Here is a 15,236-nt window from a genome sequence, read left to right as displayed (position 1 = left end):
CTTCACTAACATGCAATAAATTTACTCTTTTTCAGAAAAGACCAAGGCATACAAATTGGAGAAAATGAGTGGAAATTATGTTACCACAGGCAAAATCCAAGCAGTACTGCATAAAACATGAACAAAGCAGTTTGCTAAAATGCAGTAGATTGTGGGTTTATTTTATCTTGTGCGATAATGGAATCTTCAGCTAAGAGTATATATAATCCTGGCCTGTGCTCAGTAAATCTCCTTGTTGCAGAGTTCGTGTCCCTCATTTTAAAGACATGAGTTCAGCAGTAGCTTTAAATTAACCTAGAGTTCTTTCCAGTGCCTTGTTATGAAATCAATGCAATGGGTCAGCTCAAATAACTGATGAGCTTTGGCTTAAATTGTGTGCATATTTTTGTGATCGATTAATTCTGACAAATTTGACCCTGTGAATTGTTCTTTTTTGTTCCTCTTGGTAGGGTTACACCCTTCTAAGACTAAACTAGAACTACAAAAGCATCTAACAACACTAAATAACCAGGAGCAGGCCTCTGTTTTTGAAGAGGTTAAGGTAAGCTCTTTGTTTCCTTCAAGATTTTAAAGCAATTGATGTTTTTTGCTAACATCAGTGTGAAGCACCAAAGTTATTTTCATTTTTTTGTGAATTATTATCTTTATTTAATAGACTGTTTATCACCTTGTGCTTTAGTTTCAATATCATTTTTCTAGAGCTGTTAAAAACTTGTCTTATGATGAAAATGGCTTATTTGACTAATTTTTCTTCCCTTAATACTAGTTGTTTTCCATGAAAATGTTGACTTCTCACTGACTAAAACTGCACACATTTTTCTGTGGGTGAAGGCAGTAACTTGTACTGTGAGAATATTCAACTGTTACTTTGACCAAAACAAATTACTGTAACATTCCCAGATCAGAAACGTTCCTGCCTAAAATTTATCCTAGATCTTAATACTTGTTGAACTAACTAAAAATGTTTAATTTTTTATCTTCTGAATGAAATTCATTTGAGCACAGACGAAAGCATAGCTAGATTTAAGACAGATGATGAACATTGAAGGAAACGTCATTGGGCTTGGCACACTGTTGAAGATTAGGAAATTTCAGACTTCTATAAAAATAATACTTACTTCCTCTCTTGAGTCATTTCAGTCTCTTGGTGTGTTTCAATGTGGCAGTTTATCATCCAGTACCAAATTTGGAAGTTACTCAGTGGGAGCAATTCTATGAGCTAAGTAATTGCTTAGTATACAGCAGCTAGCTGGCACTGTTGCCTTTTAGTATTCTGCACTCATTTTAATGGTCTAAAGCTTCTAGTAGTCACAGGAAACTGATAATTGTTTCTGGTGAGAGTCTGCAAACAATTAACTTTATAAAACCAAGGGTAAAGTACATCTCTCCTGCCTATCTTTTTCAGCTGATTTTTTTGAGTTGAACTGCCTAAAATTTTAGTTGTTGCATTCTTACAGCTCCATATGTTGTAACTATGATTTGTATTTGTAGATAACTGTCTTTCTAAGGATATTTTTATTAATCTGATATGCTACCCTGGCATTAGCTAATTCATACTGTATCCTCTGCATTACATCAATAGGCTTAAAACAGCATATGCTTTTCAAAAGTTAGGTTTCTGCGATTAAATTCTATAACAGTTTTAAAAACATTTTCTCGTACAATAATTCAGATCTAAGTAGAATGCGGCAGAGAGAAAATATGTTCACCTTGTGCACTAATTTTTAAGATACCTATGTCATTTCTGAAAAATGGAATGCACAATGAGAAGGATTTCTAGGCGAAAGGTTGTGCATCATAACTGCAAGTCAATACTTCACGTGTGCTACAAACTCAGAACGACAGTGTTTTGGTTTCCTTTACATCAAAAGCAAATTGTCAAAAATATTTTTTAAAGTCTTTATTTGCTTGTGGCAATTTGATAACTCTACAGTTGTCCTTTATCTTTGATGTAAATTCTGTCGTGTATGAAGTGAGGTCAAGTGTTTCTCTGGCTGTGTTGCTGCTTTGCCTGGGACACTGGTGTCCTCTGGTGGACTGGAGTAGTAGCATTAACCAAGTTGAACTTGTTCTTACACTAAGGATGTATTGACAATGACAAAGTGAAAAGAGTAAATGTTTGCTAACTGTAATACACATGTATAATTACTGTGCTTGTGGTGTTTTCAATTAAAGAAATTAAGGCCAAGAAATGATCAAAAAGAGAATGAGTTGGTTATCTCTGTTTTGAGAAACATGTATGAAGAAAAACAGAAGGACCATGTTCATGTTGGGGAAGCAAAACAGGTAAGTAATCATTCAGTTTTAGTTCATGTAAGGAGGAGCCAGGAAAAAAGTCTTCCATTCAATTTTTATATCTTTCCAAAGGCAAATTTCCCTCGCTGTAGACAGTGGTGAACACCGGTTTTGCTTGTGATTCATAGGCTATTGTCATGTGCCAAAACAGGCATATCTCAGATTTTGAGGTACCCGGTACAGTCTGATTTCAGGCTTCAGAGAAAAAGATGCAAATAAGGTAGACCACTAATTTGGTTGTTTCTTTCTTCTCACTGCAGTGAAAATGCAATGTGAGAGAATATATAATGAATTTGTAATTGCTCTCAGCCCATCTGTGGCATTTGCTATCCCGCTGTCTATGTGAGTCAGTGTCCTGACAACACATTGGATTTGATCCTTGATAAAGACTATTACATTTACTCAACAGCTGGAACTTATTTCTTGTGTGCAAACCACCATTTGAAGTGGCCTCAAGGAGTAGCTGTGGAGGATTGCTGCAGAAACAGCAGCAGAGACTGTCATCCATTTCAAAAGAGCTGAGCTACCTTTCATTCTTTATCAGGTTGCGTCAGTGCTGTTTAACTGGCTGTTTATACAGCACAGTTAAGGTTTTTCAAAAGGGATTAATGATTTTGGTTGCCTTGGTTTGTGACTAACTAACTTAAGACACCTCAAGGAGGTCTGTATTCAAAAGAGGAAGGATCAGCACCCATTCTCTGGAAACTTTCAGTTCCAATTATTTGACCCTTTTAAAAATCCTGGCTGTCCCACCCATCATGATGACTACTGTTGGCTGTTTGTGATATAAACTAGCAAATTAATATATGGAGAGTAATTAGACCCCTGAAGAAATTGGGGAAGTAGCAGCAAGTCTTCATTTACTATTTGTTCACGTTAATCTTTTCTCCTTTTATGGCTTACTGGCTAATTATTGACCTCCCTGAGAAAGCAGGAAGAGAACTTTACATATTTCATGCTCTGATTTCTTGTCTTGGGCATCTCAACAGAAATATGCTTTTAAGAAAAAAGAACTGTAGTTATGGCATCACATGAAGAAACATTGCCTGAGGTCCTCTATCATCATACCGGAAATATTTTTATTTGGTTTAATGCCAGCTGGTTATCAAATAGTTACCAGTCACAAATGGCTTGGAAAAAGGAATATACAAAGCAAGATAGTATCTTAGTATGCCTTCAGTGTGATTTGAAAATTCATAGGGCCTGCTGCAGTCTGTTTGCTCAGTTCCTGGAACAAAAATTGGTTAATCTGATCCTTGTAAAGATGCCAATGCTCTAAGAACAGAGTTGACTTGCCTTCAGTCCATCATTTGTCTTAGCATAACGTTTTATATTTACTCTGATAATTTATCTCGAGAGCTGTGTAATAGCAGATACCTTTGAACATGTACTCTGGCAGGGTTATTTGTCTCAGCAATCATTAACCCATGACACCCTGATGTCCCTCTTCCCTTCTTTTCTACATAGGTATTCACTGTCACGCTTTTCATCACTTTTTTTTTAATATATAAATCAGGGGAGGAAAAAAATGAAATGTGATACTAATACATGGATCTTATTTAACAAAAGTGACCTTCAAAATAAATGTCTTTTCATAAGAACATAATAGCAGGCAGCATCTGATTTGCTATTTGAGGATAAGATGAGCGAAGGTAAAAAGAAAATACAGAAGCCTGTAACTTTGTTGTACTGGAAATAGGATGCTTTAAAATTTTATCTAGACAGGACTATTTGGTGGTGATGATGACATGCTGTTCAGCTGCCCACGTACTAATAGTTACATAGATAAAGCATTCAGATCTCTGAAATTAGGGCCAGGTAGAGAGGGCTATGGTGCCTGGCAGTCTCAAGATGAACCCCCAAAAATAACACTGAAAACTGTGCTCTGGTTTCTACTGCAGGTGTTAAGTTTGGATGGTAATATTTGCATCATAGTGTCATTTTTGTATTTGATACACTAGTCTTTACAAGCACTAGAAATGGACTGAAATATTTATTTAAAAACCAAAACTCTCAGTAGACCGTTAGCTTTAAGACGGAAGTGTTTCTACTGGTAAAATACTTAGAAGAGTTAGATTGTTATACATCTTCCTGGCCCTTAGAAAGCCACATTTTAATATAATGGAGACACTTGAGAGTTCTTGTTAATTATGAGCTTCATCAATTTTGATTAACTTCTTGGCTGAAGAAAATCACTAATCTGTTAAACATTTAGAATTTGTACAGTTGTACTTTGGCATTAAAGAAAATTTGTCAACACAGCCATAAATCACTATCAAAATGGCAATTCTTCTGAAGCATGCTACTACAGTCAACACATTTCCTTTAAGAGATTTCCTGGTCTTATGTTAGCATAGTTTGTTAAACTTCAGTATAAGTATCAGTAGAGAAAAAGGCATGAAAAGCCAAGAACACTGGCAGAAAGTATTGATTCAAGTTACAGAAGTCTTCAGACTGTTCACTGAAATTCTACTCCATGCTGCTGAGTATTTCACATCGATGTTTTTAAACACTTGCAGACTTCACAATCCCCAGCTGAGAATGCTGTAAATGAGGTGCCCAGCAGCGCTCCGAGATTCAGATTAGATATGTTAAAGAACAAAGCAAAAAGATCTCTGACAGAATCATTTGAAAGTATTTTATCACGTGTAAGTATCTTCATGTTTATTGCCTCTGAACATAATTTCATTGTTTTATTTATTTGAATGATAGAAAAGTCATATTTGTTATCCTTTCAGGTTGTAGCCAAGTAGTTATTTTAAGGCACAGTGAAAAAAATATTTGAGTGTACATGTTAGAAGAAGACAAAACAAAACAGGGCTTTGGTAGAGAGAATACCAAGTCCTGGAAGAAGTGAACTAATTGCTAGATAAGAAATAGTGTATATAGGCATTTCAAAAAATTAATATGAAGTTGAGCATGAGAACTTACGAAGTGACAATTGTTTTATTTCTCTTTCAGATTTAGAAAATTAAAAACTAATTGTAATTGTTCACTTCTCTTTATGTAGAAGGAATTGATTAGGGAACTGACTAAGCATTCCTAATGGGATAGTATTTATAAGTGACACAGAACTGATGAATGGGGCATCTGAACTTTTAAATGCTAGAGATTATTTGAAGGCGAGGAGTGTAAAGAACTTCAGAAGGCACTAACAATATGAAGTCATTTATGCAATATCACATCGGGTAAAATGCTTTGTAAATAGTGTCTGGCAATACCTATTAGTGGAAAAAACTTGAACTCCTATGTCATAGTGATCCCCAAGAAAATGTGTTGGGAAAATGTTTATCATGAACAGATGGCTGAAAGTATCTGCTGAAAGTATACAGCAGTGGTTAAGAAAGTGGTCAAGTTTAAGCACTACTTAAACTTAAGGAGTGTCTTCTCATTCAAATATTCTTGTTTGCACCTCATAGAAAAAGTCTGAGGAAAATAACAGGAGACTTGGGAAGGCTTGTGCTTGACAAAGGATTAAAAAAATCAGACCTTCTCCCTTTTTAAAAAAGAGAGTTGTGACAGAATGCCAAACAACAAATATTAAGAAACAAAAATTCGGCATTCTCATTTCTCATCAGCAAACAGTTAAATTGAAGTAAGATCTAGTACAGTTTATTGGCTCATAGACATGCCACTTGTAGTGACAAAACGAGGCTTTTAAAGCTTCTTTCAGACATTGTATCTAACCTGTTCCCATGAAACAAATTATGGCAAAAGCATGTTCTCCCTGTGATAATTACGCATATAGAGAAGATTTTTAGTTGAATGTCTCCCCTCATTACTTCCCAGCCAGCATTTCTAGAGTTCACCCTCAATAAAATCCTGCTGTGGGTGTGTCCTGGATGTGAAACATAATTTTAGTGTTGTTACACTAACTATAGTAGTTACTGTTCTAATTTTTGCTGGTTTGTCCTGACTGGCATGAGCTGTCTTCCCATGAGCAGAGCTGTATATCGGTTGCATTTTCACTGTCATGGCTGTTTTGATGGAAATTCTTGATTTTGATCAGATCTGAGGCAAAACATTTTGTCTGAGCTTCAAGGAGAGAATAGTCACTACTGTGAATGATGATAACATTTTGTACCTGGAGTAACAGTTCAAAGAGAACATAAGCCTTAACTTCAGAACATAAAAAAAGATACCATTTGAGGTTAGGAAGATAAAAGTTCCATAGTTGTGTTAGCATGTAAGAACCATCAGTAGGTTTCTTGATATTTCTCTTGGTTACATAAAAACATTAGTCAAATAAATTATACAAAAATATTGTTGAACAGATTATACAAAAATATTTATGCTTTCTGATTTGTGGGCATTGAAATGATAATATCAGAAATTATGTTTTGCTGTTTATTAAATTTATATGGTTTTGAGTCCTTTGTAATAGATGGCCTTTTAGTTTCTTTGTATCCTGGTAGGAATTACCTAGTGTGAAAATTTCCTGTTTGGAATACAGAAGGTACTTTAATAGTAGTTGTAGTACATGCATGTAATATGTGATTATGTACATATCATGGAAAACACATCATTGCCCATGAGAATGCCTTAACTACACAGGATCCTTTAAAATGTCAGTGACTGTCCTGAATGAAGCCTCTGTTTCTCACGGGGGCAAAGGCTATTTTTAGGCATTTCAGGAAATTAACTTTCATGCTGTCTTTGAAAATTACAGATTCTGACTATGCTAGACAGATCTCTTTTTGCTATGCCCCATATATCATAATCTTAACTGCTGGTGTGCTTTATCTCTACAGGGCAGTAAAGCCAGAGGTCCACTGGACAGTTCTGGTGCTGTGGATTTGGACAGCTGCATGTCCAGTACCTTAAGCAGCCCAAGTAAAGTAAGTAAAGCCTGGGGTGAATGTACCTATTTAGAAACTTCAGATAATATTCCCTGAAACAACTAGTCAGATGTGAAATGCAGTTAGCAACTGCTCATATAACTGTTCTGTTCTAACATCTTGCATTTTGTTTTGATTATTTTGGGGGAGTAGACAAGCTAACTGATTGTGTGTGTGAAAAGAAATAAAGCCCAGAACAGCCAAACAGTATGATAAAAACAGTACCACAGAGTAGGGAGAGTAGGTATGTCCTTTTCTTCTGACCTGTAAGAGTCCTGTTGCTGCTTGCTGATCCGTAGGGTGTGTCTTTATTCCTTTGCCCAGTCCCTCTGAGGGTGATGGAGCTGCATTCATTGCAGGCAGTGTCTTGGATCAGCAACTGCCTTTCATCCCCACCCACCCACCCCACCCCCCCCAGCTTAAAGCAATATTTAAGTTTTTCAGAATTTTCAAGTTGGTTACCCAAACAATTTTCGTATATGTAACATGTTAGAATGTGTGTGAGTCCTCTGAGGGACAACTTGAACAAAGTAATTTCCCAGTTTACCCTGATAACAGAGATTCAGGCTAAGAAATAGCAGTCACATGTCAATACAATGGTGACGTGTAAGATGCTATTATCTGTAGAGTTTCACTTGAGATTTCCATACTTTTTGACAAGATGGGACTCATAGTAAATCTGTGGTTCTGTTCTCCAGAAGTTTAAAGTTGGTTTCAGGCCTTTCATTCTGTTCCCCATGCTATAAAAAAGAGCAGTGAGATTGGGTCTCCATTTGAATTTGAAATGCCTTGTACTGTATATAAGCACAAATTTTGTATGTACATATCTTATTGTGTGAGTTTATATATGTGAAATAAAATATATGATATCATCTGAATCTTGCAACAATGTGCAGCAAAACAAATGCAATAATTACCATGCTGCTCATACTAATCTGGTTGGTTTTAGCCCTGAAAGTACATACTGTGAATGCAGGATTGCATTTGTAAGAAACATAAAACTAAAACAAGAAGTGGAGTAATTTCCCTCTTTGTATGGTTAGAAAGCTTTTAGTTTGAATAAAACAATATAAAGAAACAGCATAGAAGCAGCCAGTTGTCTTCTCTGGAGGCAATCTAGCATTCTGCAGACTTGGATACAGCTATTGATTCTGCTCTAGTGCCTATTTGCCTATGGACTCCTGACTTCAGGTAATCAAGAGTCTGCTCTTTCTGCTTCTGTTTTTGAAGGAATGGCCAATTCTGCAGGAAACACACGAGGTGGGGAATGAAGAAAAATGCATTGTATTGGACTGAAATGGGCATCTAGTCATAGGATTAAAGTCCTTTAAGTGATTCTAAGGATAGACAAGAGGAATATTATATTGTTAGACGGGGTGCTAAATATACAGTGCTCTGAAATGCCACCCTTTTCATTGCTCTCACTTTTACCTAAACCTGACCCATCTGTTCTGTTCTGACCCCATTTCTTCTGAGTTGTATTCAACATACTGTAAAATATACAATTACTCTCAAAAGTACTTTTTCTCTGTAAAATGGAGACTGTGATTTGTTGACCTAAATGATTAATAACAAAGACATAAAATATCAAAGAGTCTTTCTTTGAGCTATCATGATAAAAATGTGCAAATTTGAAGCAGGTCTCTGTGGGATGTGAAAAATGACATGGGACTGCAACCTCAAAGATTGATTCTAAACCTACATATTGATAACCTTATTTTTTGCACTGCTAGGAACCACCATTGTGTGAAAAGGAGAAAGACAGACTTCCTACTCTTCCTACAGAAAACACTGTCAAGACCAGTGGATCAGTGTGTGATCTCTCCAGCAGTGCAGATAATTCTCCTATTGAGCAGTCTGTTACATTACCTCAGCAAAGCTTTCGGAGGCGAGCAAACACACTGAGTCATTTGCCAACAGAAAGCCAGGAATCACTGGTACCTGTTGAAACATCGCCATCCATTCCTCAGAGGAAACTTATGAGGTACCACTCAGTGAGCACAGAGACTCCTCACAAAAGAAAGTAAGACTTATTAAAAGCAGGCTGTGATTTCGTTTGTTGAGGGCATATTTGGGGATGATAATTGCATACCAGGTATGTCCTCTTAATGGATAAGAAATCTATCACAGCAGTGTGTCACTCGTTGGAGGTTTGTAGGTATTCTGTTTAAAAACACTGTTATCCCTGTGTGCTCCAAAGGGGAGAGAAAAACATGAGATGTGTAGTTCCACAGTATGTCACAAAACTAAGTGTAAGCACAACATAGGATTGCTCCCAAGGGGTTTGATTATATTTTTGCAAGCAATATTCATTAATTTTCATTGTTTTGATCTGCAAGCAGTATAAATAAATGCTACTTCTTGTTGTCTGTTTATAGAGAAAAATCCAGTAGCATCTGTGATGCTGAAAACCTTACTTACTAGTTGATGAATTCATGTGTGACTTTAAAATAACACACAAAACTGACATAAATTGCCTAATTGTTGATAGAGGTGAGGCTGCTGTCTAGCTTTTCAATGAGCCTGTGTAGATTTTACTCTCAAAAACAGGCTACTGCTTGCCTTTATGCTAATATTCTTCAAGCTATCCTCCTTCAAATGCCTGCTTCTACATCTCTAAAGTCTCCTCTTAACTTTATGGCAGTTGTCTTCCTTCCCTCTATCTGGCTTTTTCCAATTACTATGGAAACATTTCTGTCTGTAGGTTTCTGTTTTACTGCCAAAACTGCTTGTTTACGCAAGTTAGTAGGAAATCTGTATGTGTTCCAGCTCATTTTTCTCTGCAGGAGGCAGGGCAGTAAAAAAAAAAAGCCTGAAATAGGTGATGACAGTGAAAAAAAGAGAATTATTTTTTGAAAGGAAACATAACCTGGGTTGCCTTTTTGTCCCTTCTTTGAACCTTTTTAATTCTAAAATACTAGAATGCTTTTGTAGTGCAGTTTAGGACTTGTGTTGTTGGTCTGTTGTCATGAGAGTTGCCCTGATCCTTGTAGCTGCTTGTTCAATCAGTTCTTATTTTACTATAGGAATGCAGCTAGAAATTAACTATATTTTTCACTTCCTTTGTTATTTCTATTTGGGTTTGATCATATAATTTTTAGTAAGACCTGAGTGCCTGCTCCCTCACATAACTCAAAGCAAAAAGTAATCACTGTTGCTTCCTTTTCATAGCAAATGTACAGAACCAGGGGTAATGGAAAATTTAGAAGAAAAGTATACTTAAAAGTTCTTAAAAATCACTGGAATGGTAGACTTGTAACAAGTCTTGTACATTTTATGAGTGTTTTTGAACAGCTTACCTCAACTGTTTCCAAAGTATAAATAAATTCGGTTCTTCATGTAGCATTTCACTTCGTATCCATTAGAACTCTTGATCACATGCCTGTCTTTATCATAGAAACCATGGGGAAGCACATATGAGGGAGAAGAAAGGGATGTGTCAGTGACAGTTTTTTGGGAGTTTAAATTTAGTCATATGCTGAAATACCTTGCTGAAGCCTGTAAGTCTGTATTTGCGACTTTGCTGATTGGGTTAAATTGTTCAGCCTCTTACAGTTACTGCATTTACTGTGAAAAACATAGGAAATGGTTGATTTGTATATGCCAGGTTCCTTTCAAAGATTAGAGAAGGGATTTCACTTCCCCCCACCCTCTCCTCTCTTACTGTGTTTTGTTCTTTGTGCTACCTCAACTCCATCGCTCTGGTTGGAATCCCACTATATGATTTGAATGCATCTGTCGGCGAATCTAAAAGTTCTTCTGGTCAACTTACGCGTTCTCCTACTCTAGCTCGTCTTAATCCCTCGGCCTCTTCGCCCAACTTTTTTAAATATCTAAGGCATAATTCAAGTGGAGAACAAAGTGGGCATTTTGCACAAAAGAGGTGAGCTAGCGCCTGTACGTAGTTTGGGGTAGGGCTTTTTTAGCATGTTATAAATATGAAGCTCTATAGTATAAATAATTAAAATAATTTAATATAAACCGATGGTGGTAGATTTTTATGGGAGAGGAACTCTTTAACTGCTCCATTACTGAGTGTAGAGCTGCTACTTACATAATTTTTTGTTTTAATAAATGAAATTCTTTCAGACACATGGACACATGACTTTCTTTAGAGCCAGTTGCTCCAAAGCAACTTGTTGTTATGCAGCAGACAGCAGCACTGCTTAAATTGTGCAAGGGATAAGTTGCCAAGAACCTGTGATCCAGCTCACTCTGTCCCTCCTCAGTCATTCAGTTCTGTTCTGCTTTGTTCACAGTAACACAGAAACATGTTAATATTCTTTTGTGCCTGACATTAAAGGCAAATTGACTAAGTTTACTAAATGGGGCAAGAAATAGCAGGACTGTGTAGAGCTGATACAAAAACCCCACAAACAACAAAAAACCACAAACAAACAAAAAACCCAACACTCCTCACTCCCCCCAAAACCAAGAACAAACAAACAAAAAACCCCAACCTGCGAGCTTGTGTATTTGTCTTTGTTACTTTGAGCAATATCGAGTTGTACTTTTCTGTGCCTCCTTTCTTAGAACAAAAATACATATAGAGAACGTTGAGAAAAAGACATTAACCCATTGTTTCTCTGAGAACCTGAAACAAGTAGCTCCCTAAAAATCTTAACTGTGAAACCCCTTCTTAACCCCTTGAGCTAAAACTGCTTGGTTTAGCTCAAAAGGCTAATGAGACCAAATGTCCTTGGAAGCACTGTCAACAGTCACTGGCCATTGGCAAGCAATTTTTACTGCTGTTGCTGTTTATTGTTTCATTTTGTTCTCTTGGGTGAAGGTTTCCTGTTTCACCAAGGTGCTGATTCTTCTGATCCTGAGAAAATACTCAACTGAGAACCTTGTTTCACCAGTTCCTTCAGCTGTATTTGCTGAGTACTAACTAGCATCTCTCTTAATTTAGCTTCACCTCAGAAGTATGGTATAGCTCAGAGGAGGAAATGTGAGGCTACAATGTCCTCTTTACTCTTCATTTTAATAAGATTTACTTTAATCCTGAAGGCTAAATTCTCAAAAGTAGATTTTTCCAAGTAGATTCTGCACGTACAGTAGCAACTTCTCCTTCAATGGTCATTTAAGGGTATACCTTATTGAACCTTTAAGCAATAAGACTGAAAACTGAAATTGATAGGAATATCAAATGGGTTAATGAGTTTAAATCAATAAAGTCAAACTGCCCAAGTTGATTGTATTCTGTAAGTGAAATTACAGTGTAATTGTGATGGATTCACAATGCAATTGTAAGCAAAACCTGTTTGCAGGGCACACCATGCTACAGCCTTATCTTCTTTGTGCTCAGTACCAGCTACTAAATAGCTTCACTTCATACTAGTGATTATCCCAGAGTATCCCTCCCATCCCATTCATGTCTTCAGGAGACAGTGCTAAATGCCATCCAGATATATCATTATGGTTTATTAGAAGCAGTTATTTCTTAAACTTAGCTTCTCATGATTAAATTCTCCTACTCACATGTTTTTGTGTACTCTTCTGAGAAAAAGGTCTTCCAGTATCATCAGCCAAGTAATTTTCTGTGTTTTCATTTCATGCAGAAATTTCCATTATCTGAGTTGTTCTTACTTCCATTAACCTTCTTCTGAGTATGTTGGGGGCCTGTTATTTTAAAAGAAAGAGCAGAATTACGTTGGCCACAAGACTATTGATGAAATTTGATTAGTACTGCTGTCTGTTGTATAAATAGAGCCACAATCCTAAATGATCAGTCAGAAGGCTCAGCTTTTAACTTAAAAGTTCCAAGCTTGTCTGAATAAAATCCTGTTAATGCTTTACAAAATGTTTTTTGCCAAAGTCTTATTTTTCATTTGCTAGCACAATGATTATCAGTGTCAGCTTTTCCTAACCTTTTCCCCCAAACTTAGTCAATCATTGAAACTTTGAAACTGATATTTAAGTAAATGTGCAATTATAAAGTTGGCTTCAATTCCTACTAGATTAAAGGAATTTACTTGAAACGTGCACTAAAAATCCTGGGATATAGATATAAAGAATAATAACTTTACTTGGAAGTACATTTATTTATATTGGAACATTTTAGTTTGCCCAAACAAATGTGTATTTCAAAGTAGCACTTTGTTAGCAGTTTTAGTTTTGACTTTGGTTTCCTTGATATTCAGGCCTTCAGGATTTAGCTGCTTTTTGTTTGAAACTTAGCAGTATGTGTTATTTTTAATTCTGTGGATTTATACTTCTTTGTTCTAAACTATACTTTTCCCAACTGCACTCTCAGCATCTCCTACCGTACTGCCTTAAGGAGAAGGCTTCATTCTTCCTCTTCTGTGCCAAATTTCTTAAAATTTCTGGCTCCTGTAGATGAAAATAACACCTCTGACTTTAGGAGCACAACAAGGTAGGGTTCTCTCTTAAAGCCTGGAGGTAAAACTGTATTTTCAAAGGTTGCTTTGTCTGAAATATTTTAAATGCTTCTCACGCTTGCAAAACCTGATTTGTTCAACAGTTCACTTGCATGTATTCTGCATGTGATTGCTGTCAAAAGGATGGAGCTATCCCAGACTCTTCTCCCATTAAGACTGCAGAACTTAACCGTTTTGATGTTGTAATGGTCATGCAACTTCCAGCTATGTACTTCTGTGATTATTGCTGCCAAGGGACTGTATTAGCCGTTTTCAGTTAAGAGAACATACATGGTTCACCCTAAGCAATGTCAGTGTCCTCACATTGGAAGGAGAGGATGGCCTATAAAATGCTCCTCCCAGTTGCTGCCAGAGCTATTTAAAGGTCATTTATCCCTCTCGACTTCAACAAAGACTCATGCAACCATTTAGCCAATGGCTGGAATAAAGCAACGAATAGTTTAAAGATGTAATGGGTGAGAGTTATTAGTGGGATTTTTAACAGGAAAGTAGCATTGCTGTTCACTATTTCATTTAATATTCTGAATAAAACCTCTCTCTGTAGTTTGTGGATTGCATCAAAGGAGTAACATCCAAGGTTCCTGGACACTGTTCCCGAGTTTTTTGCTTATTTCAGATGGTGACTTGCGGACATGAAGGTTAAAAATTTTGCTCCAGGTCTGTGTTGTGAGGGAATAGATTACATACCCAGTTCACAGAAGGTTGGAAGTTTAGTTGGTGTTTATAAAGCTCCTTGATGTGTGCTGATAAAAAGCATCAGCAGTTCTTTGTGCCTCCTATGGATAATCACTAGATTTTGTGGATGGCATTTAAATAGCAGAGTGGTAAAGATACATTATGGTGTATGTGTCTTTAATGTGTTGTGTTTAATACACTGCTGTAAAGCAAGCTGAAAATTAATTCAAACTGAAGAAAGCAGAATGCACAGAGCTGCCAGCCTGTTTTGATGACCCTGAGTGATGTTTGCAGCTTTGTATAAGCCTGTTTGCCACAAAGCAAGCTTCAACCACCTAACACTTAAGAGCTTGACCCAGCATATGCACAGTACACTGCACCCCTTAGCTGATGATTTGTGTTGTATTCACTGAAGACTGTGTCACTGTTACTAGCAGATTCAGGTAACCTACTCACAAGCCACTCTGTGTTCTGCAATTTTAGTGACTACGAATCCAAACACAGCCAGCAGGCCGTTGGTGCGGATAGTCCTGTAAGGACTCGACGACATTCATGGAGGCAACAGATATTCCTGAGAGTGGCAACCCCTCAGAAAGCATGTGATTCTCCCAGCCGATATGATGGTAAAGTCTGTGTTTATTTGTTCCCATGAACATTGTTAGTGGATGTAGTCTGTGAAGTGTGGATCATTTTGTCTACCGAGTGGACATACTTGCCCAGTACTCTGTTTGTCCTGTCTTTGCAGTTTCCCACCTACTTTTTGGTCATGCCAAGCTCATCAGCTGTTGAGTTTTTGTTTTTCAGCTTTTTGCCTAGCATAGTTCCGATTGTGTCAAATTAACCAGAGAAGAAATTATTTTTATGTGTACTATTTTAATGAGTTCTGGGGAAAAAATGTATCACCAAGTATTGCTCTGAAGAAAAGGTGATGCTTCTGTTTCATCTTTCCATGCTGGAGTATAGAACTATGGGCTAGAAAAATCCAGGCCTAGCAGAAGAAATTAACTTTTTTTTATGACCTCAGGTG

The 15,236-nt window shown here is 36.9% G+C and overlaps 1 protein-coding gene across 10 annotated transcripts in view; it reads left to right on the top strand.

Annotated features, from left to right (window-relative positions):
• The window catches only part of TBC1D1 (TBC1 domain family member 1), a 120,853-nt gene that overhangs the window by 66,433 nt on the left and 39,184 nt on the right, over window positions 1-15,236 (top strand). For 7 of the 10 annotated variants that reach the window (XM_049835201.1, XM_049835174.1, XM_049835181.1 and 4 more), the window contains 8 exons: window positions 450-541; window positions 2,176-2,286; window positions 4,815-4,943; window positions 7,047-7,133; window positions 8,867-9,156; window positions 10,888-11,016; window positions 13,390-13,509; window positions 14,693-14,832. In XM_049835201.1, the coding sequence (XP_049691158.1) occupies window positions 450-541; window positions 2,176-2,286; window positions 4,815-4,943; window positions 7,047-7,133; window positions 8,867-9,156; window positions 10,888-11,016; window positions 13,390-13,509; window positions 14,693-14,832 (1,098 nt within the window). The remainder of the gene's footprint in view (window positions 1-449; window positions 542-2,175; window positions 2,287-4,814; window positions 4,944-7,046; window positions 7,134-8,866; window positions 9,157-10,887; window positions 11,017-13,389; window positions 13,510-14,692; window positions 14,833-15,236) is intronic. The other 3 variants (XM_049835229.1, XM_049835248.1, XM_049835238.1) reach the window with 3 other exon arrangements.

Source organism: Accipiter gentilis, chromosome 3 (genome assembly GCF_929443795.1).
Source record: "Accipiter gentilis chromosome 3, bAccGen1.1, whole genome shotgun sequence".
Taxonomy (NCBI): Eukaryota; Metazoa; Chordata; class Aves; order Accipitriformes; family Accipitridae; genus Astur; species Astur gentilis.
The sequence above is the reverse complement of the archived record's forward strand: the minus strand, read 5'-3'. Positions and strand labels throughout refer to the sequence as shown.